This window comes from Chiloscyllium plagiosum, unplaced genomic scaffold, assembly GCF_037043375.1.
Source record: "Chiloscyllium plagiosum isolate Xiang-an unplaced genomic scaffold, Cpla_swu_hap1 HiC_scaffold_13, whole genome shotgun sequence".
Taxonomy (NCBI): Eukaryota; Metazoa; Chordata; class Chondrichthyes; order Orectolobiformes; family Hemiscylliidae; genus Chiloscyllium; species Chiloscyllium plagiosum.
In genome coordinates, this window is record NW_028270151.1 from 20,489,463 (window position 1) to 20,511,524 (window position 22,062).

Genomic DNA, 22,062 nt, shown 5'->3' on the forward strand with positions numbered 1-22,062 from the left:
GTTCCGTGAAAGAGGCAACATCAGTTCACAGCATATCAAGTTAATGTCCAGAAAAAACAAAATGTAATGTTTCCTTCATGGCTTCGTACGCATAGTGCATGAGAAGTAATGCCCAGTCCGTTCAATGGCTGCTTAAGGCAATGGCTCCAAATTGTGCTCTGCTCTGTTTCAGAAAGGGGTTTTTTAAACTTCTACAACGATGATTCTAACTGTCAAAGAACTCATCACTATTTCAAAGGTTTCGGTGATAACTGGATTTTTAATGCAGGCAGTACGGTACATCATAATTACATTGTTCATAACAACCTGTTTACAATTTATGCAGACCATACATTTTATTCGCATGTCAAAATTTCTCAAGACAAATTGCAACAGCATTTAATTCAAGAGAGTAACTAAGTTTCATAAATTTCATCACCACAGTTTGCAGGAATAACTAATGATCAATGGAAGTTGTTTTACCCATCAGATGCTTCTTTGTGTTTCTATCTTTTCTCAGCAAGATAATATAACATTTGGGGGCAAAAATGCAGAAAATTAGTCCATAGCTAGATGCTAAAATAGCAAAGACTTCCACAGCTACAGCGTATTTACCAGGGGAGCTGATATATGCTGGAATAAAAGTTAGCCACACAGCACAGAAGATAAGCATACTAAAAGTGATGTGTTTAGCTTCATTGAAATTGTTTGGAAGTTGACGAGCTAGAAAAGCAACCACAAAACATACACAAGACAGAAATCCAATATAACCCAGTACACAATAAAAGGCAATTGGCGAACCAACATTGCATTCAAAAACAATTATTTCAGTGAAATAATCACTGTTCTTTAGAGGATAAGGAGGTGATATTCTTAGCCAGATTGAGCATATTACACATTGCACCAGTGTAAGAACACACACAGATAAGCGCTGCTGCGCAGGTCCAAACCACCTCATCATGTTATTGCTGGGAAGGACTGCATTAAATGCCATCACCACAACAACTGTTTTACTCAAAACACACGAAATGCAAAAAACAAAAATTACACCAAATGCTGTGTGTCGCAATATACAGGACCAGGTGGAAGGTTCTCCAAGGAACGTCATTGAACACAGAAAACACAAGGTTAATGCACAAAGAAGCAAAAAACTCAACTCGGAGTTGTTTGCTTTAACAATTGGAGTGTTTCTGTGAACATAAAACAAAACAAATACACTGATTGTGATGGAGGCTCCGAGAAATGCCAGAGTCACCAAAATAATCCCCATCGGATCTCCAAAAGAAAGGAACTCGATTTCCTTTAAGATGCATTCGTCACGTCCCCGGTTGGACCGGTATTCCCACGGACACTTAATGCAATCTGGTGAATCTAAATGGAAGAAAATAAAAGTACAATGGAAAATTAATCTAGTTTTCTTTTTTAAAAAAACGCCAATGCGTTAATGTTTAAGAACTCAGTTCTTAACATTTCAGTTGGATTTCTTCTGCGTACTATTCGTTATTTATGGGAAATGTTTTATGATTCCAGCAAAACCGTAAAGACCTCCTCAAATTCTGAAACACTTTCTCAGCAAGCAAACAATTACAGCAGTTAATCTTCTGTTGGTCCTTACCAGTGACGTTGCTAATTTCACCATCAGCGCATTTTATGCAGTCAAAGCAACAAAGGGGTTGTCCTTTCCTTGTTGCTTTCCTTGTTCCATTTGGGCAATTTTTGGAACAAACTGCTCTTGGAACCTAATTATAAAGAAGAAAAAGTTATATTCTTTATTTACCAACTGCCATTCAACAATTTTCTTTAAGAAAGTGGGAAGCAGGAAATTGCCGTCATCTTCAACATCGCAGGTGATACTGGTGTTGAAATTTTAACATTAACATAGAGTCATATAGTCAGAGAGATGTACAACATGGAAACAGACCCTTCGGTCCAACCCGTCTATCCCGATTGAATTTTCGGGAAATTATTTGAATGGATTTTTTTTTAAACTGACTGATGCCCTGGAGAAATCTAATCTGATTAACGTCAAACCAAGATGGATTCGTTTATGGAATGTGAACAAGTCCACAATTAGTTACTGATTCCTGAATGCCTTCATTGTCGGCTTATTAGACTATTCTGAGAACGCGACAAATAACCTCGGCAGATTTCCTTTCTGAAAGAATGTTACTGGACCAGATATGTTTTTATAAGAATCGCTGGTGTGCTAGATTTTACTTCCAGACGATATGAAATTCCAATTTCATTATCTGGCATGGTCTGTCCCTAGAACATTATCCTGGTGGTCTGCATTTCTAGCCATGCTGCAATGTTACCACTACTCACTTAGTAAACGCAAGTTCTGCTTCACAAACATTTTTTTTCGCCATATTTTTAGCTTTTAGTTCGGAAAATGAAATGATAAAGGATGAAATTATAGTATTTATATCTAGAGAACAATGTCCAATACTTAAATAAAACCATTGTTAGATCACATCTGGAGAAACTATATTCAGCATAGGCTCTGCGGCTAAGTAAAGGTAGGTTGTCTTTGGAAACAGAACAGCCCGTATCACCAGAAAGCTGTAAAAGGAGCCACAATAGTTTATAAGAAGAGTTTACCTGAACTAAACGTGCATTCCCTGAAATCCCAAAGCTTAAAGCGGATTTGATTGATTCGTGTTTTGGTGAGATTTAAAGGAATAAGAAAATAATTGGAAACAGGACCTTCGGCCGATCATGTCTATGCCAACTACACTAATTCCATTTGCCTGCACTTGGTCCACAGCCTAATAAGCCCTTGGCATTTAAGTCCTTATCTCAAAGTGTCCTAAATATTGTAAAAGCATCTGTTTCCAACACCCTCGGAGACAATATTTTCCATTTTCTACCAGCTACTCGGTGAAAACAATTTTTCTCCGATCTCCTATAAATCGTTTGCTCCTCGTTGCAAATTTATGTCCTCTGATCTTAACAAAGTTTGCCATAGGTAAGGATTCTCACAATCTGGCGTGTCTATGCCTGTTATTATTGTGTACACATCAGTCCTTTCACCCAACCCTTTCACCAACCTCTTCTGCTACAAGGAAAACAAATGCAGCTTATCCGACTCTCTAGTTACCATTGAGGATTTTTGCATTTGTTGGAGGGGGAGTTTTCAGCTCGCTGCCGTAGTATTTGTACCGTAATCTGAGCTCCACTCCATACAATTGCTTCATCCTTTAACATAATTTCTTTCCCTGGGGGGGCTGAGCCGTCATAGACTCCAACACTGATGATGTCCACGCCGCCAGCCGCATTGGGTTGCCAGTTTACGATGTCATAGGTAGCCACTGGATCTCCATTATCATCAAAATAGACGTTCTCACCGATCTTGGTCGTGAAATTGACTGTTTTCATGAAATGCAGTAGCTTTAAATGGAGCAAAAACAATCAGGAGTTGACGAACTGTGTTTACAATAATAGGTGAAGCATTTAATATCGTTTTAATACTCACTTGCTTTTCAGACTAGAATCAAAAATAGTTTAGAAATGTGCATGCATTCAGAAGGGGCTTCTCCAGATGGGAAGTTGGGACCATGATAGCCATGACACTGAGTAGTTAATTTACCCAGGTAGAAATGTCACGACAACTGTTAGAATTTACGTTCAGTTCATAAATCTGAATTTAAAAGTACTCTTGATAGTGGAGACTGTGAAACCATTGTCAATTGTTAAAAAGTCAATCTACTTCAGTAATGTTAATTCGGGAAGGAGGTCTGCTATTACGATGCCGTCAGCCCTCCTTGTGATTCCAAACATAAATGCTTTTGACTTTGAAGTGCCATGTTAAATGGTTAAGCACTCTACATAGTTCAAGCACAATCGGAAATGGACAATAAATGCTGGCCTTGCTGACGGCGCCCAAACCCCATGAAAGAATAAACAGCAAAAATAGAAATGGTCTAACTGACCCCATACCTGCCAGGGTTGGAAACTTGAGATATCTGCACAAGTATTTTCGGCAAATGTTCCCTTGCCACTTTTGCACGACAGCATGTTATGAAGAGTATGCGCTATGGCATATATTGCTTTATAAACATTGTAAGTAACCCGGTACTGTGAGACATCAGTAAGTTCATTGTGTGTCAATCGCAAACTCTCTCTTCCGGTACATTCTTTCATCATGGTTAAGGGAACTTGATCTATTCTGTTATCTGTGCCTCTTAATGCACAGCTGAAAGTTGATTCCCAAAACTCCTTCACTAAACGGTTACCTGGATACATGGAAGGATGGACGCCCATGAGAAATTCTCTCAGTCCTGGTATATCTACCTGGCGAATTGCAACTCCGATTGTGCCAGCGACAAACCGCCTGCTTTCTTCCGGGGGTAGAAACTGCGTAGATACCCAAGCCTCGCTTCCTATCCATTGTACGCCAGTTACATTCTGTCGAGCAATCTCACTGAATAAAATGCTCATTTCCTCGGGCGCAACGAATGCCACCACAACTTTGGTTGAAGATTTCCGTACAGTGTCTACGATTCGAAGTAGCTTGTCTCTGTGGTAGCTTCTGTGAATAGACTCGGAGAAAGCAATGCAAACGCCGAATTGTTGGACAGTTTCGGTGAAAGCTTGCATCCCAAAGTTGCCATAATCATCGTCGTTTCTAACCGTCCCGATCCATGTCCAACCAAAGCGTTTCACCAGATGGGCTAAGGCTCTTGCCTGAAAGTAGTCACTCGGTATGGTTCTGAAAAATGATGGGTATTCCTTCCTGTTACTCAGGCATGCACAGGTGGAAAAGTAGCTGACCTGTGGAAGATTAAAAGTGGAGCATGTCACGTTTTCTTATTTGGAAGCTGATGATTTTCTTTTCACTTTCAGAAAGTGATAGAAATAGTCGGGCCAGGCTGCAGCTATGACAGCGTGTGAATGTTACAGAAAACCGTATGGAACATTTAACACTGGGACATCTCCAAGGATTTGGAATGAAATTGCTGAGTGTTTCTAAAGCCTGGAGGAAGTTCAAAAGACGCTTATTAGATTCATAGTGGAGAGTCGAGAAGTGTGGTACTGGACAGGCCCAGCAGGTCAGGCAGCATCCGAGGAGCAGAAGAATCACGCTTGAGCAAAAGCCCTTCATCCGGAATGTGGAGGTGGGGAAAGGGGCGTAGAGATAAATAGGAGGGTTGTGTTGAGGGCAAGGTAGCTGGGAAGGCGATAGATAGATGCAGGTGGGGAGGGGGTGAAAGTGAAAGGTCGGAGGAGAGAGTGGAGCAGATAGGTGGGAAGGAAGATGGACTGGTAGGACAGTTTAAGAGGGCAGTGCCGAGTTGGAGGTTTGGCTCTGGAATGAGTTTGGGGAGGGGAGATAAGGAAACTGATGAAGTTGACATTGATGCGCTGTGGTTGAAGGGTCCCAAGACAGAAGATTAGACGTTCTTCCTCCATGGTTGGATGGTTTGAATTTCTCAGTAGAGGAGGCCGAGGACTTGTATGTCCTTGGCAGGGTGGGAGGGAGAGTTGAAGTGGTCAGCCACAGGGCGGTTGGGCTGTTTCGTGCCTATGTCCAAGAGTTGTTCCCTGAAAGTTCTGGGTTGGTGTCCTGACTCCCCAGTGTAGAGGAGACCACTTCGAGGGCAACAGATGGTAGGTGAGGTGTTTGGATGTGCAGGAAAATCTCTGCTGGATGTGAAAAGATCCTTTGTGGCCTTGAACAGGGGTGAGGGAGGAGGTGTGGGCGCAGGTTTTGCACCTCTTGTTGCCACAAGGGAAGTTGCTGAGATTGGAGGGCAGGTTGGTGGCGGGTGGCCCTAACAAGGGATTCACGAAGGGAATAGTCTCTGCAAAATGCAGATGGGGTGTGAAGAGGAATACATCTCTGATGGTGGGGTCTAATTGTAGGTGGCAGAAATGGTGGAGGATAATGTGCTGTATCCAGAGATTAGTGGAGTGGAAGCGGAGGAGACCCCCCCTCCCCACCTGCAAATACCTATGGCCTTCCCAACCACCTTCCCTCCACCCTCCTATTTGTATGTTAGCCCCCGTCCCTCCACTACCTCCCTACATTCCTGATGAACGGCTTCTGCCCAAAATGTCGAATCTCCTGCTCCTCGGATATTGCCTGACCTGCTGCACCTTTCCAGCTCCTTCCTGGAATGAAGATATTAATTTTGGGAAAATGCAGAGGAGTAAGATTAATGGTGTCAATAGTTGCTACAGCTAAATTAATCACTTTGGGCAATGGTTCTATGACTTAAACATTGGCAGTCATTTATATGTTCGTCATTGCTTTCTTTACTGTGAATATTGTAGTGTATTTGGAACTAGAGCGGGACACACGGAACACACCAACTCACATTCAAGCTCATATGTTGTTTACTCAATAACCATCTTCAACAATTTTGATTGCAAACTTTTCTTCAAGTGAGGCATGATGAATTGAGTCCACTCTCTACATCACTTACGATTTTACACAAGGGAGAACACGAGGAACACCAAACCCAGAAATGGAGCACAACACAAAGCACTATCAGACAAGTTAACACTTCGTGAATTTACATCTTCATGCCTCTCCAACACGTTTAATCATGCGATCATTGAAAACAGAACTTCACTAATTTCATTTGTTTAAAATATCTTTACTTGCAAGAAACCATGTATTAAAACGGGATTTCATAGAACTTCACAGCCGAGAAGTAATCCATTCTGCTCAACAGGTCTGCCTTACTTCTCTACTCAGAGGAGACCCACATTCACGCCTTCCTCCATGGGTACTTAACCAGCTTCCCATTAAATGAAAGGATACTATTCAGCTTGATTGAATTCAGCTTGCCGCATTGAATTTCATTTTTTATTTGAGAAAGAACGTGTAAACAATTCTTTCTCGGATTTATTTGAGGTGATCTCCATTGTAATTTTCCTTCTGCTTCCACAAACGGACTCATTTTGTCCAACTCAATGCAATCGAGCCGTTCTTAATGCTAAAATACTCTGTCAGGTTCATTTTCGGCCCTCTGTTTTCTAGACAAATGAGCCACTGGATATTCAATCTTTCCTGTTTGAATTACAAAATTACACCTAATGATGCCATTATTCTTATTGGTTAAAATAGTTTTGTCTACCTTTTCATTGCATTTATTCATAATGCAAGAAACACTGCGATTTTGCAAATTTATTTTAAAATTCATTCACAGCATATGCGTGTCAATGGCCAGGCCAACATGCATAATTGTCCAGAGAGCAGTTAAGAGTCAAACACGTTGCTGTCAGTCTGGAGGAACACATAGCCAGATCGGGTGAAAATGGCAGTTCCCGTCCCTAAAGGCATTAGTGACCCAGATGGTGTTTTTTTTTCTCTGACATGGTCATCATTAATTTTTTTCTTATTTCAAATTTTTCGTGAATTCAAATCCCCTAGAAAAAGGGCCCCTGATTACGAATCTAGGGATAATACTATAAGGCCATCTTATCTTCATTTCCATCGCTCACACTGGTCCCCAATGTAGTTATGTAGAATATTAACGTGCAAATGTAAAAGCATTAAGAAAATAACTCGATTTGCATTGAAGTCTATTAATAACAATAAAACGGAATAAAAGTGATGCTGAAAATCATAGAGAATTCTGGACAATCTATGGAGCATTTTGGCTTCTGAACAAGAGTTCCATCGGATTCGAAACGTTAACTCCGTTTCTCGATCCACAGATGTCGCTAGTCCTGCTGAATAATATTGAACAGTGTGCCGTTTTGTCAGCAATCCTGTTTACTGATCATTAACTTTGGAAGTTAAAATTTATATGTGTGTGTCTTACCATAGGAATCCTGAACGGACCAATTAAAGTTGCCATTGCTCCAGACTGCGAGGATGCCGCATCGCCAACAATAGCAGAGACAGTGGAAGACATGGTGCAAGCCAAGTTGGAGGAGGTGACTTCATCTCTGTTTAAAAACTGGAAAGTTGCTTTCAGAGTTAAAGGCGGCATGGTACAAGTGTCATAAATCCGGTAACCCAGGGTAACATTCGGAAGCAGCCTTGGGTTCTTGTTGATTTCTTCAATGGCAAAAATCATCGTCAGTACAAAGCGCAAACCTCTTGGCCAAAAGCTGCAGAAAAATATTTTATTTTGCATGTGGATAATGTTAATACTGATTTAGTGTCATTAAGTCATAGACGTGTACAGCACGAAAATAGACCCTTCGGTCCAACTCGTCTATGCATTTAGATATCCTAAATTATTCTAGTCCCATTTCCCAGCATTTGGCCCATTTCCCTCTAACCGCTTCCTATTCATGAACACAACCAGATGCCTTTCAAATGTTGTAATAGTACAAGCCTCCACCACCGCAGCTGGCAGCTCATTCCCAGCATGCACCATAGTCTGCATGAGCAATTGTCCCGCAAGTCTCTTTGAAACAGACACCTTTTCGTTTTGGACTCTCCTACCCTGGCAAAAGGACCTTGACTATTCACCCTATCCGTGCCCTCATGATTTTATAAATTCCCTCAGCTTTGCGATGCTGCAGAGAAAATAATCCGACCTTATTCAGCCTGTCCCTGGAACTCAAGCCCTTGAAACCTGGCGACATCCATGTAACTCTTTTCTCAACCATTTCAAGTTTCTTATTTTAAATCTATAGCTATGATAACGTTAAGAAGCTTTATTTGCACTTCAAGAATACCATCTAATCGTATTATTTTAATGGTGAATCGTTTGACCCCAGTTTTATTCATTATAGTCGTTAATTCGTTATTTTTTTGCCAATATATAATGATTGTGCTTAATTTGCAAATCAAAGAATCCCTACAGCGTGGAGACAGATCACTAGGCCCAATGGGGCCACATTGACCCTTCAATGACCATCCCACCCGCATCCATCCCCCCACCCTATCCCTAGAACGCTGCAGTTCCCATGGCTAACCCACCTCGCCTCCAAATCCTTGAACTCTTTGGGCAATTTAGCATGGCTAATCCACCTATCTTGCACATCTTTGGAGATATTTTGAGAAATTGTACTCAATAACTTAACTTTTCATTAAACCGTGCAAATAAAGCTTCTTAAAATTCTTAAAATTCTTCAGATTCCTGAAGAAGGGCTTATGCCCGAAACGTCGGTTCTCCTGTTCCTTGGATGCTGCCTGACCTGCTGCGCTTTTCCAGCAACACATTTTCAGCTCCCTTCTTAAAATTACGACCAAGCTAATCAAATAGGCGGTTGCATCGCAGAAGCGCTTTTAAAATTTCATGTTCATTGAGAAATTCTCATATATTTTTGATGACAAAACACCATTCTACACCTATACCCTAAAGTATAGGTCTGGCCTACACCTTACTCCAGAACCTCAGCAATGCGGTTGATTTTTAACTGCCTCCTGGGCAGTTAAGGATGAACAATAAATGTCCGCCTCACCAGTGACGCCCACAGGTTATGAATAATATTTTTTAAACCATACATTCAAAAGATGGAATCCTCTCCATCTTATTTTGTTGCAACTCACTTTCAAACTATGCTTCTCACGCCAATGCTTTTTTTTATAACCTGAAAAGGATATAGCTTTAATTCATCATTGACTTTAATGAATAAAACAGTGGTCAAACGATTCATCGTTAAAATAAGACGATTAGCTTGTTATTCTTGAAGTTGACAGCCCTTCGGCTGATTTTTGTTTTGTTTGCCTGGAATCTCCACATGTGTGCCACCACCTGTGAGCATTCGTCGTTACTTCCTTAGTCATTCTCTAATATATTATCTCCGGCTTTCACTGTCTCCTCTAATGAGCAGATCTCTCGAAGCTAAAGATTATGATGTCCAATGTTTGCTTTATCCTTAGAGACTCGTACCTGCTTCGAAAATCCAAGAATTTCAGCTGCTCCTATTTGACAGAGACTTTGCTGAACCGACTATGTCAATTCCCCCTCCTGACCATCAGACCACTTTGGGGAAAAAGCATTACAATTTTGAAGAAATGGGTCATCTAATTCACAAATTCTCGAGTCCCTGCTATGAAATTTGTTCTGGTTCTTTCCTATTTTACGCAAATAGTTCTGATCGAACAGTATTGGTTTACCACGATGTGGATTGAACTTCGTTATCTCTCCCACTTTTGGACCTCTGTTTATCTTTCCATTCCTTACTTTCCCATTCGTTTTTAACTTTCCGCTCCAGCCCATTCAGTTTTGCTGTTCTGAAAGTGGTGGTGGCATCTCTAGACTATCAAGCTAGAGACCCGGGTAATGTTGGAGGAATCTGGGTTCAAGTCCTGCCACGGTAGATGGTGGAATTTGAATTCAATTTTAAAATCTGGAGTTAACAGTCTAATCTGATCATGAAACTATTGTCGATTGTCAAAAAAAAAACATTTGGCTCATTAATTGCTTTTAGGGAAGAAAACTAACGTCCTTACACGGTCTGGCCTACACCTTACTCCAGAACCTCAGCAATGCGGTTGATTTTTAACTGCCTCCTGGGCAGTTAAGGATGGACAATAAATGTCCGCCTCACCAGCGACGCCCACAGGTTATGAATAATATTTTTTAAACCATACATTCAAAAGATGGAATCCTCTCCATCTTATTTTGTTGCAACTCACTTTCAAATTATGTTTCTCACGCCAATTCATTCTAGTTCAGCTTTTAAAGAGCGGACAATTCACTGCACTCTCACCCTTCTCTTACTGTTACAATTCAGACGCTTTTAGTAATCACTTTTGGAGCGTCCCAGCTGTAATTCCCTTACTAAATCCGTTGTCACCCCTAATAGTTTTTGGGCCTGTTCACATCCTGCACGGTTGCATTTGACACCTCATTTCGCCCAAAAAATATTCCCGAAAAACAAACATGTTTTTGGCTGACTGTGATATGAAATCCTTCCAAAGTCTAGCCTGCTGAACGCTTCCACTTTTCGAGCACCGGCTTTGTCTTGTTGTCGCTTTAGTACAACTTTCCAATATGATATACTTGCAGGAAGGACCACTACTAACACATAAAAGCATTGCTGCAAATTACACAGACACAGATGTTTGAATTTAACACGAATGACAGTGATAAAGCAAGAGCGAGATTTGCTTTAAAAGTTGTCCACATATATTGTAGAGAATGGATAAGTTACAGAGGAATCGTGACTACTTAAAAGCGGCGTCTGAATGTACAATTCGATGTTGGAGTATACATAATAATTTGTCTGTTACTAAGCATTGTCTTTGTATACGGTAGCTAACCTACAGTGTTTTCTTTCTGGAACAATACCTGTGTTTATCTCAATAAACATTTACAATCGAGGGTTGAGTGACATCAATGGCAGTGTGTTAAGTCACTTATGGCTTGACAATGGTTGGGCCAAGTATTTGCACAGTAACAATCTTGAAAGCTGGCGCTAAGATGTTTAGTTTTGAAACACGCATCAAGAACTTCCACAAGTCTAGGAGCTGTTTATGTGCATTGTGATTGAAAAGATATAGTTTCTAAAAGCCGAGAACAATGGTACCTGTTGTACCAATTGTTACAAATAAATCACTGCAACGGTTGTGCGAATAATTTAGACGAATGTTTAGTCATTGAGCCGAATAAACTGTGGCTCTGTCGGCTCCGATTGTAACTTGCGAGTGAACATGTTAACCGTGTCAGTTGAGCATTAAAAACGGCTGGACTAACGAATTACTACTAAAGCGTTTGACTTTTGCACCTGAATAGTTAAGCTTCCAAGCAATGCTCAATACATATCCTAAACTATAAACAAATAATAGCAGCGTCATTAATAACACACTAGATCTACCGTTTATCGAAGTATAGAAGGTTTGCAAAACACGGTAAAGACGACTTGCATATTGCATTGCACAAATAAAGTCCTGAATTCTCAACAGCTATTTTGCGAAGTATGAAATGGTAGAAAACATTACGACTCTTGGGAACCTTTTGCATTTTACCGCTTCTGGTTGCCTTTGAAAAGCAAGATCCAGACGATCGACGTTCATGTGTACACTGAAAACTCCGCCAAGAACAATGTCACCTTCTTTAGTAAAGCCAAGCAAGTCATCAGTCCCCCAATGTTTACAGCTTGGATCATTCTTCATCAGTGCAGATGTAAGTAGGGATAACGATAAGATACATGACGGAATGTAACGCATCTTTACTATTCAACGTACCTCTCCTTTCATAGAGCAAACAATTCTGCTTATATATCCCAACAGGTAATGACAATCCGTTAACCGCTCAATAGATTATTGGTACACACAAAAAATCCCAACAGGAAACAAGCAATGATTGCAATTTGCCTAGGGTGCTCAAATAGCATATGAAGGAAAAACATCTAATTGTGCCCTCATTCGCTCAATTTCAAACTTTAATATTTGTCTTTGCTTTTCAATTGTAGCTTAGCAAAAAGGTGCTTGTGAAATTTCCATATGACACCAACAACTAAAAATTGTTGTGCTTCTTAAAGCGTCTTTCTGGTGTTAAATATAAACCATACAACAATATCAATAAAAGGTATCTTGTAAAAATGCATAATACAGTTACAGAGGTGACTATTTAATTGATAATAACATTCTGCCCCCATCCAAAAGTGGACAAATATGGTAATTTTAATTTGAATCGCAATATTAAGTAGAAAAGCAAACAACGGTGCGTTATGTTCCAAATATTGCAAGCGATCTGCATTTCTACATGTTTATAGACGAACCTGGTATCAGCTACACCTCATTATCTACATGTTCCTTGATGCCCTTGATTTTGTCGGTCTCTGGTTTGAATATACATAAAGAGCCATCCACAGCTATTCCAAGGCTATATCTTATCTGTGTCTGTATAGAAAGTCATAACTGAGACTAAAGATGCAACATTTGAGCAAAAATTGGTTTACCCAGTAGGCTCATAATGCTTTGTGTCTTTGCCCCAACCCTAAAGGTTCAATGTTGACTTCTACCTGACAAGAGCTGAAAATGTGTTGCTTGAAAAGCATTTTCCTGAAGAAGGGCTCATGCCCGAAACATCAATTCTCCTGCTCCTTGGATGCTGCCTGACCTGCTGCGCTTTTCCAGCAACACATTTTCAGCTCTGATCTCCAGCATCTGCAGTCCTCACTTTCTCCTAGAAGACTTCTACCTGACAAGGTCTTGAGAATTTTGTATGAATCTTTGATAATCATATTTCATTTTCCTGACTCAAAGAAAGCATAGCTCTCATCTACTCGATCTCACTTCGTTAAACAATTGCCTCATCTCAGTAATCAGTCCAGTGATAAATTGTTGCACCCCCTCTAAAGTAAATCTACCCTTTTTTAGAACCAAAGGCCAAAATGATAGCTTATGCTCCAGTTGTTGTCTCATCAAGGATATAACCAACTTTAATTTTAAAAATGTGTTACAAGGCATCTTTTGAAATAAAAACTAACATGCCCAATTTATATTTCTAATTACTTGCTCTACTTGAAGTCAACTTTCTGTGATTCATAGATTAGGAAACATGAATCCTTTTCAGTACAAACACTTCCCAGTCCTGCACTACATCAAACAACCCAACTGTTCTCTTATCCACACCATAGTAGACAATGTCATATGCCTGGCATTGTAGTTCAACTGCAATGTTTTGCTGTGAATTTAATTCTGAACAATTACTGCCACTTTGCATTTTCCTGACAGCTTACTTTCTGAACTAACTTTGTTCCATCAGCAAGCTTGCAGGTGCTACTCCCGTTTCCCTCATCCAAGGCAATGATAGTGATATTAAATAGTTGAGGCCAAGATATTGACTTTAAAGTTCTCCGTCAATAATAGCCCATGAATTCAAAAATAGATTAGCTTAAAAATTCATTTTCTGCATTCTGTCTCATAGATAATCCTCAATCAATGCTAAAAACATTTAACCCAATTATCTTGAACAATTGTGGAAATGCAAGCATACTGTACACACTGCCTTCCCCATTATCCAATGGAATAGTTCTATTCGAGATAGTTTGACATATGGGTTAAGTGGTTAATTTTCTGCAACAGTAAGCAAATTCCTAGATGAACATTTTATACCTCAAAGGCTGACTTTTTTTTCTATTCACTCTTGGGATATTGGCATCGCCACTGGACCGCATTTATCACTCATTTCTGGTTATCCATAAGAAAATGGTGTTGCGTTGCCTTCTAGAACCCTGCATTCCTTGCACTCTAGATAGACCCATGATGCTATTATTGTGGGAATTGCAGTATTTTGACCCAGTAACACTGAAGGAACAGTGATATGTTTCCAAATCTGGATGGTGACTGGCTTGGAGGGAAACCTCTGGAGGTAGGAACGCTCCCAAGAATCTGCTGCCTTTGTCCTTCTAGATGATCATCGTCAAGGCTTTGGAAGGTGCTGACTAAGGATATTTGGTAAATTCCTGCAGTGCATCTTCTACACACTGCTGATACTGAGGTAACAATTTTCCAGAGACACCTGTTAACCTGATTTTATTATTGTGAGACATGCAATCCCCAAGGTTAAATAAGATGGGTGAACAACCTCCCAGCTCGTTAACTCCTTCATTGGCATTGAAGAAGGCAAGGAAAGACTCATGATAGCAGTTGTGCTCTACACTGTCCATGATTTAATCTTTTTTTTAAAAAAAGAATCATTTATGTTGGATTGGATGAAATATTTGCGTTAACATTAATTTTCTAACAAGAATATTGAAGTAATTGCACAATCCTTTAGTCTGTCATCATTCAAGACAATGTGGTGCTGGAAAAGCACAGCCGGTCAGGCAGCATCCAAGGACCAGGAAAATCGATGTTTCAGGCAAAAGCCCTGCATCAGGAATGAGCCTGGGAGCCTCAGGGGTGGAGAGATAAATGAGAGGGAGTGGAGCTGGGGGCAAGGTAGCTGAAAGTGCAATAGGTGATGGAGGTGGCAATAAAGATGATAGGTCAGAGAGGAGGGTGGAGCGGATCGGTGGGAAGGAAGATGGACAGATGGGATAGGTCATGAAGATGGTGTTGATCTGAAAGGTTGGAACTGAGGTGAGGGGAAAAGAGGAAACTGGTGAAATTCACATTGATGCCATGGGGTTGGAGTGTCCCGAGGTGAAAGATGAGGCGTACTTCCTACAGGTGATGGACGGTAAGCAAGTGGCGATGGAGAAGGCCCAGGACCTGCATGCCCTTGGCAGATTGGGAGGGGGAGTTAAAGTGTTCAGCCACAGGGTGGTGGAGTTGCTTGGTGTGGGTGTCCCAGAGATGTTCTCTTATGTGCTCTGTGAGTAGGCGTCCTGTCTCCCCAATGTAGAGGAGCCCGCATCGGGAGCAACAGATACAGTAAATGACATGTGGAAGTGCAGGTGAAACGTTGATGGATGTGGAAGGCTCCTTTGGGGCCTTGGATGAAGGTACAAGGGGAGGTGTGGGCACAGGTTTTGCAATTCCTGCGGTGGCAGGGGAAGGTGCCGGGAGGTGGGGTGGGTTGTTAGGGGACGTGGACCTGATGAGGTAGTTGTGGAGGGAACAGTCTTTACAGGAAGCAGATGGGGTGGGGAGGGAAATATATCTCTGGTGGTCGGGTCCATTTGTAGGTGGCAGAAATGGCAAAGGATGATGAGATGTATATGGAGGTTAGTGAGGTGGAAGGTGAGGACGAGGGGGATTCAGTTCTTGTTGCAGTTGGAAGGTTGGGGTTCAAGGGTGGAGATGCGGGAAGTGTATGAGATGTGTTGGAGGTCATCATCAACCATGTGGGAGGGACAATTGTGATCTTTAAAGAAGGAGGCTGTCTGGTGTGTTCTGTGGTGAAACCAGCCCTCCTGAGGACAGATGCAGTGGAGGCAGAGGAACTGGGAATAAAGGATAGCATTTTTACAGGAGACAGGGTGGGAGGAGGTGTAATTCAGGTAGCTGTGGGATTGTAGAAGATGTCAGTGTTGAGTTGGTCACTGTTGATGGAAATGGGGACGTCCAAGAAGGAGAAAGAGGTGTCAAAGATGGTCCAAGTGAAGTTAAGGTGAGGATGGAATGTGTTGGTGAAGTTGATGAACTGTTCAACCTCTCATTCAATGGTGTTGCCATCACTGATTCACCATGATCAATTTCGTGGGTGTTACTGTTCAAGTGCTTTGGCTGGTTCTTTAAGCTATGATTAAAATGAATAAAAGAAGACATGTCCACTATGATAGAAAGGCAAATGTATTAGTTTTCTCTACTTTAGATATGTTGCAAATGAATGAGTGAATCCATTAGCTGAAACTACTTTAGAAATACGCAAACTAATGAGTTAATCTATTAATTTAAACAACTTCAGGCATATTCAACAAATGTGTCTTCCATCTTTTCATACATTGAGTGCACTTTGTAATAGAGGTAAAAACAATGACTGCAGATGCTGGAAACCAGATTGTGGATTAGTGGTGCTGGAAGAGCACAGCAGTTCAGACAGCATCCAAGGAGCAGCGAAATCGACATTTCGGGCAAAAGCCTTCATTCCTGATGAAGGGCTTTTGCCCGAAACGTTGATTTCGCTGCTCCTTGGATGCTGCCTGAACTGCTGTGCTCTTCCAGCACCACTAATCCAGAATGCACTTTGTAATAGGCAACGTCAAATTGTCACTTTCTGGAGATGGTCATTGCCTGGCATTTGTGTGGCACAAATGTCATTTGCCATTTGTCAGCCCTATCCTGGATATTGTCCAGATTGTGTTGCAAATCATTCTAAACATTGTGCAATCACCAGCAAACATCCCCACTTCTGACCTCATGATGGAGAGAAGGTCATTGATGAAAAAATTGAAGGTGGCAGGACCATGGATATTGGCCTGAGGAACTCCTAAATGAATGTTCTACAATTCATATGACTCATTCCAAAAGCCACAACTATATTTCTCTGTACCAGGTTATGAATCCAACTGGTGGAGAGTTTGTCCCTGATCCCCATTGATTCCAGTATTACGAGGGCTGCTTGATGCCACACTTGTTTGAATGTGGCCTGGATGCCAAGGGCTGCACTTTCATTTCACTTCTGGAATTAGTGCTTTTGTCCATATTTTAACCTAAACTGTGATGGAGTCAAGAGGTGATTTGGCAGAACCCAGACAGCATGTCAATATATAGGTTGTTGGTCAGCAGATGCTCCTTAATAGAACTGCAGATGACAATTTCCATAATTTTATTGATGATCAAGAGTAGTCTGATGCGATGATAATTGGTTGGGTTAGAATTGTTCTACCTTTTGGGTACAGGACATACCTGGGCAATTTGACATATTGTCGGGTAGATGCCCGATTTGTAACTTTATTAGAGTATCTTGGCCAGTGGAGTGGCAAGTTATTGGGCAAACATCTTCAGTGCTTTTGCCAGAGTGTTATCAGGGCCCACATCCTTTGGAGTATTCCGTGCCTCCAAGGTTTCTTTATATCACGTGGAGTGAATTGAATTGACTGAAGATTTGCATTTGTGATGTTAGGGATCACTGGAGAAAGCTGAGATGGATTATCCACTTGACACTTCTGGCTGAAGATTACTGCTAATGCTTCAGCTTTACCTTTTACACTGATGTGTTAAACTCTTCCATCATTGAAAATGGGGACAACTCTGGAGCATCCTCCTCCAGTGATTCATTTAAATGCCCACCATCATCCAAAAAAGGATATTCCAGGATAGCAGATCTTAGATCTGATCAGTTGGTCAAGGGATCACTTAGTTTTGTTTATCCCGTTTACTTCTGCTGTATGACAGGTAAGTGATCTAATTTCTCAGCTTCATCTAGCTGACCTGCACTTTTACGTAAGCATGGTGCTGCTCCTGGCATTTCCTCCTGCATTCTTCATTGAACCAAGCATGATTACATGGGGAAAATGAGTACTATAAATGCTGGAGATCAGAGTCGAAGAGTGTGGTGCTAGAAAAGCACAGCCAATCAGGCAGCATCTGGGGAGCAGGAGAGTCAACGTTTCGAGCATCAGGAACCTCTACATGGCTTGATGGCAATGGCTGAATGGGAATATGTTGTGCCATGAGATTGCAGATTGTGGTGGATTAATATTCTTCTTCTATTGATGGCCCAGAGCACTTCATGCATGCCCAGTCTTGAGTTGCTAGATCTGTTTGCATGGTGCTAGTGTAAGAAAACATGATATTCTTAATTGAAGGCAGGATTTCATCTCCACAACAACTGTACAGTGGTCGCACTTACTGATACTGTCATGAACAGATGTATTTGCAGCCAGCAGATTAGTAAGAATGAGGCCTTTCTTTTGCCCCCTCTTGCATTTCCTTCACCTCCTCTTGCGGACTCAGCAGCTGCGTCCTTTAGGACCTGACCAGCTGATCAGTCGTGCTGCTGCACTGCCACTCCTGTTGGTGGACATTGATATCTCCCACCCAGAGTACATTTTGCACCTGTCCTACCGTGGGTGCATCTTCCAAGTGTTGTTCAACATAGATTAGGTTGATTCACCAGCTGAGGAAGGATAGATATTGATAAGCAGGAGGTTTCCTTACTCTTGTTTAATCTGAAGCCATGAGACTTGTGGGATCCAGAGTTAATATTGAAAAAATCCCAGAGCATCTCTCTCCTGACTGTATACTATTTTGCCACCATCTCTGTCATGCCAGGACATATCCAGGCATGGTAATGTTCGCATTGGGTACACCTTATCTGTAAGTTATGATACTGTGTGTTCAACTATGTCAGTCTGTTGCTGTGATACAACTCTTCTTATTTTGGCAGTGGCCCACAGATGTTAGTAAGGAAGGTTTTCCAGGTTGACCAGGATTGTTTTGCCATTGCCTTTTCCGATGCCTGGTCAATGCGAGGTTTAGTATGCATTTCTTAAACCAGTTAATGATGTCCTTGCCAAATGCAATCCAGTTGGAACGTAATGGCATAACTGATAATGATGTGAGTTGTTGCTTGGAAAGAATTAACAAGCAGCTGTTTTCACTGACCAAGGTGCATGTCAAGTTTGAAAGTGGAGTTATCCAGCTGTGCAATAAGAAGCAGAAGATGTTAGATGTGTTGGAGAGAGACCAGAGAATACGTATTGACTCTTGATCTGAACAGATACGTAATTTTATTCATTCACAGGGTATGGGCACCTCTGGCCAAGCCAGAACATATTGTCCATCCCCAGTGTCCCAGAGTACAGTTACGAGACAATTACATTGCTGAAGGTCTGGAATCACCAAGTAAGGGCAGCAGTTTCCTTCTCCAAAGAACACGTGTGAACCAGCTGGGTTATTTTGCAACAATTGGCAATGGTTTCATGCTCATCATTGGACTCCTAATTAAATTTTTTTTTATTGAATTTTAACTCTATTATCCACTATGGGGGATTCAAAACTTGTTCTCCAGAACATTACCTGAGACTCTGGATTAATAGACTAGCAATAAAAGTACTCAGCCATCACCTAACCAACTGGGTAGCAAGAGCTGTAGCACGGCTTAAAAACATTTTCCTGTGCTGATACGTACTATTTATGATTGAAGCAAAGTTTCCTGAGTTAAATAGAAATATTTTAAAAAAACAGAATTTGACCCTTCAATCCTGCTTTGTCATTCAAAGTGATCATGGCTGATCATCCTCCTCATCCTGTTTCTACTTTCTCTCTGTATCTCTTGATCCTTTTAATGCTAAGTATTATATCTGTCTCTTTCTTGAAAATGTGTCATATTTTGGTCACAACCACGCTCTGTCACAATGAATTCCATAACTCACCCAATCTATGGATGAATAAATTTCTCCTCACTACAATCCCATCTTGAGACTCTAACTCAGTTTTTGTCTTCACAGTCATCAGGAATATCCAATCGGTATTTACTCTGCCTAGTTATAAAATTACAGGTTTCTATGAGATCCCCTTCTTAACTACTGTGAATAGAGCCTTCATTGATCTAACTCTCTTCATTCACCAGTCTTGCCATCACAGCAGTCAATCTGGATAACATTTGTTTACATTTGCACTCCCTCCCTAGCCAGGACAACCTTCCTCAGGGGAGACGGAAAGTGCACCCAGTATTCCAGACTCTGAATTGCTTTGATAGAGAACATACTTCTATGGCTAGTCGAGTTCTGCTTTTAATCAATGGTACCCTCCAAAATGTTGACAGTTTGGGAATGGTATGCTCGGAGCAATGCTTAGATTTCCTTCTTTTGAAGGTGAACATTGGCTGGTAGTTGTGCGGCAGAAATGCTACTTCCACTTAGTTTGCTCATAGACTTTGCAGTGCCTCCAGCCATTTCTTGATATCATGTGGACTGAATTGAATTGGCTGAAGATTGGCTTCTGCAAAGCCTGGAAGGTCCGGAGAGGATTGTGCTGGATTATCTACTTGGCAATTCTGGCTGAAGATTGTATCAAATGCTTCAGCCTGATCTTTTGCACTGGTACACTAGCATTCACCATAATGGAGATACTTATTGAGTCTTTTTTCTCCAATGATTAGAGTCATAGAGTCACAGTGATGTACAACACAGAAACAGACCCTTCAGTCCAACCTGTCCATGCTGACCAGATATCCTAAACTAATGCATTCCCATTTGCTAGCACTTAGCTCATATCCCTCTAAACCCTTCCTATTCATATACCTATCCAGATGCATTTTAAATGTTGTAACTGTACTAGCCTTCAACACTTCCTCTGGCAGCTCATTCTTTGCATACATCACCCTCTACATGAGAAAGATGTGCCTTAGGTCCCTTTTAAATCTTTCCCCTCCCACTCTAAATCTACTCCCTCTGGTTCTGGACTCCCCCAACCCAGGGAAAGGTATTTTCTATTTACTCTATCTGTGCCCCATAATTAAGCTCTGTCTGCCATTCCAAAGCCCATTGTTGTACTCTGAGGTAACCTCCTTCACTGTCCACTACATCTCCAGTTTCGGTGTCATCTGCAAACTTACTAACTATACCTCCTATGTTTCAATCTAAATATAAATGATGAAAAGCAATGAACCCAGCACCGACTATTGTGGCACACCATTGGTCATAGGCCTGCAGTCTGAAAATCAACCCTTCAACACCATCGTTTGTTTTCTGCCTTCAGGCCAATTCTGTATCCAAAGGGCTAGTTTTCCCTGTATTCAATGTGATCAAAGTTGCAAACCAGTCAACTATGAGGAACATTGTTGAATGCCTTACTGACATCCATATCTATATCACATCCACTGTTCTGCCCTCAACAACCTCTTTGTTACTTCTTCAAAAAACTCAATCCAGTTAGTGAAAAATAATTTCCCACGCTCAAAACTATGTTGACTATCCCTAATTGGTCCTTTCTGACCCAAATACATGTAAATCCTGTCCATCGGGATTCACTCCAACAACTTGCCTACCACTGATGTCATTGTTTATTTATCCTTCACCCATTCATGACTGGATGTGGGCAGGACTGCAGAGTATAACTCTGATCAATCGGTTATGGAAGCACTTGCTGCTTAGGCCATTTGGCATGCAGGTAATCCTGTCTGTAGCTACAACCATTAGACACTTAATTTCTGGGTATGCCTAGTCATGGCCTGACAAGCCTTTCTCCACTCTTTATTGAGCCACGTTTGATGTCAATGGTAAAATTGGCTATATTAAGGTGTTCTCAATGTGAATGCAGGATTTCATCCCTTCATATACTATCATGAACAAATTCATCTGTACCAAATAAGTTGGTGATGTTGAGGTCAAATATTTTTGCTCCCTCTTGTTGGTTCCTTCACCACCTCCTGCAGACCAAATCTGACAGTTTTGCCTTTTAGGACTCAACCAGCTCAGAATGATTGGGCTGAGCCATTTTTAGTGGTAGACATTGAAGTCCCCACCCAGAGTGCATTGTGTGCCCTTGCCACCCTCAGAGTTTCCTCCAAGTGCTGTTCAACTGCTGCCTGGCAGCGCCAGAGACCCGGGTTCAATTCCTGCCTCAGGCGACTCTCTGTGTGGAGTTTGCACATTGTCCCCGTGTCTGCGTGGGTTTCCTCCGGGTGCTTCGGTTTCCCCCCACAATCCAAAAATGTGCAGGTCAGGTGAATTGGCCACGCTAAATTGCCCGTAGTGTTAGGTGAAGGCGTAAATGTAGGAGAATGGGTCTGGGTGGGTTACGATTCGGCGGGTCGGTGTGGACTTGTTGGGCCAAAGGGCCTGTTTCCACACTGTAGGGAATCTAATCTAATCTAATCTAATATA

The 22,062-nt window shown here is 41.4% G+C and overlaps 1 protein-coding gene across 1 annotated transcript; it reads right to left on the reverse strand.

Annotated features, from left to right (window-relative positions):
- Nucleotides 1-436: 436 nt before the first annotated feature.
- On the reverse strand, nucleotides 437-8,012 carry LOC122556348 (extracellular calcium-sensing receptor-like). The gene is made up of 5 exons (XM_043702980.2): nucleotides 7,755-8,012; nucleotides 3,919-4,752; nucleotides 3,142-3,369; nucleotides 1,595-1,718; nucleotides 437-1,350 (listed from the first exon to the last, which is right to left on the reverse strand). Exons 1-5 carry the CDS (start codon nucleotides 8,010-8,012, stop codon nucleotides 437-439), a joined length of 2,358 nt encoding a protein of 785 aa, XP_043558915.2.
- Nucleotides 8,013-22,062: the final 14,050 nt, after the last annotated feature.

Excerpts from the sequence above, each read along its gene's own strand:
- LOC122556348 (XM_043702980.2), bottom strand. The coding sequence starts at position 8,012 with ATGATTTTTGCCATTGAAGAAATCAACAAGAACCCAAGGCTGCTTCCG. Across the intron at positions 4,753-7,754 it reads GTCCGTTCAGGATTCCTATG|GTCAGCTACTTTTCCACCTG; the intron begins GTAAGACACACA and ends AATCTTCCACAG. Across the intron at positions 3,370-3,918 it reads CAAGTTTCCAACCCTGGCAG|CTACTGCATTTCATGAAAAC; the intron begins GTATGGGGTCAG and ends CTCCATTTAAAG.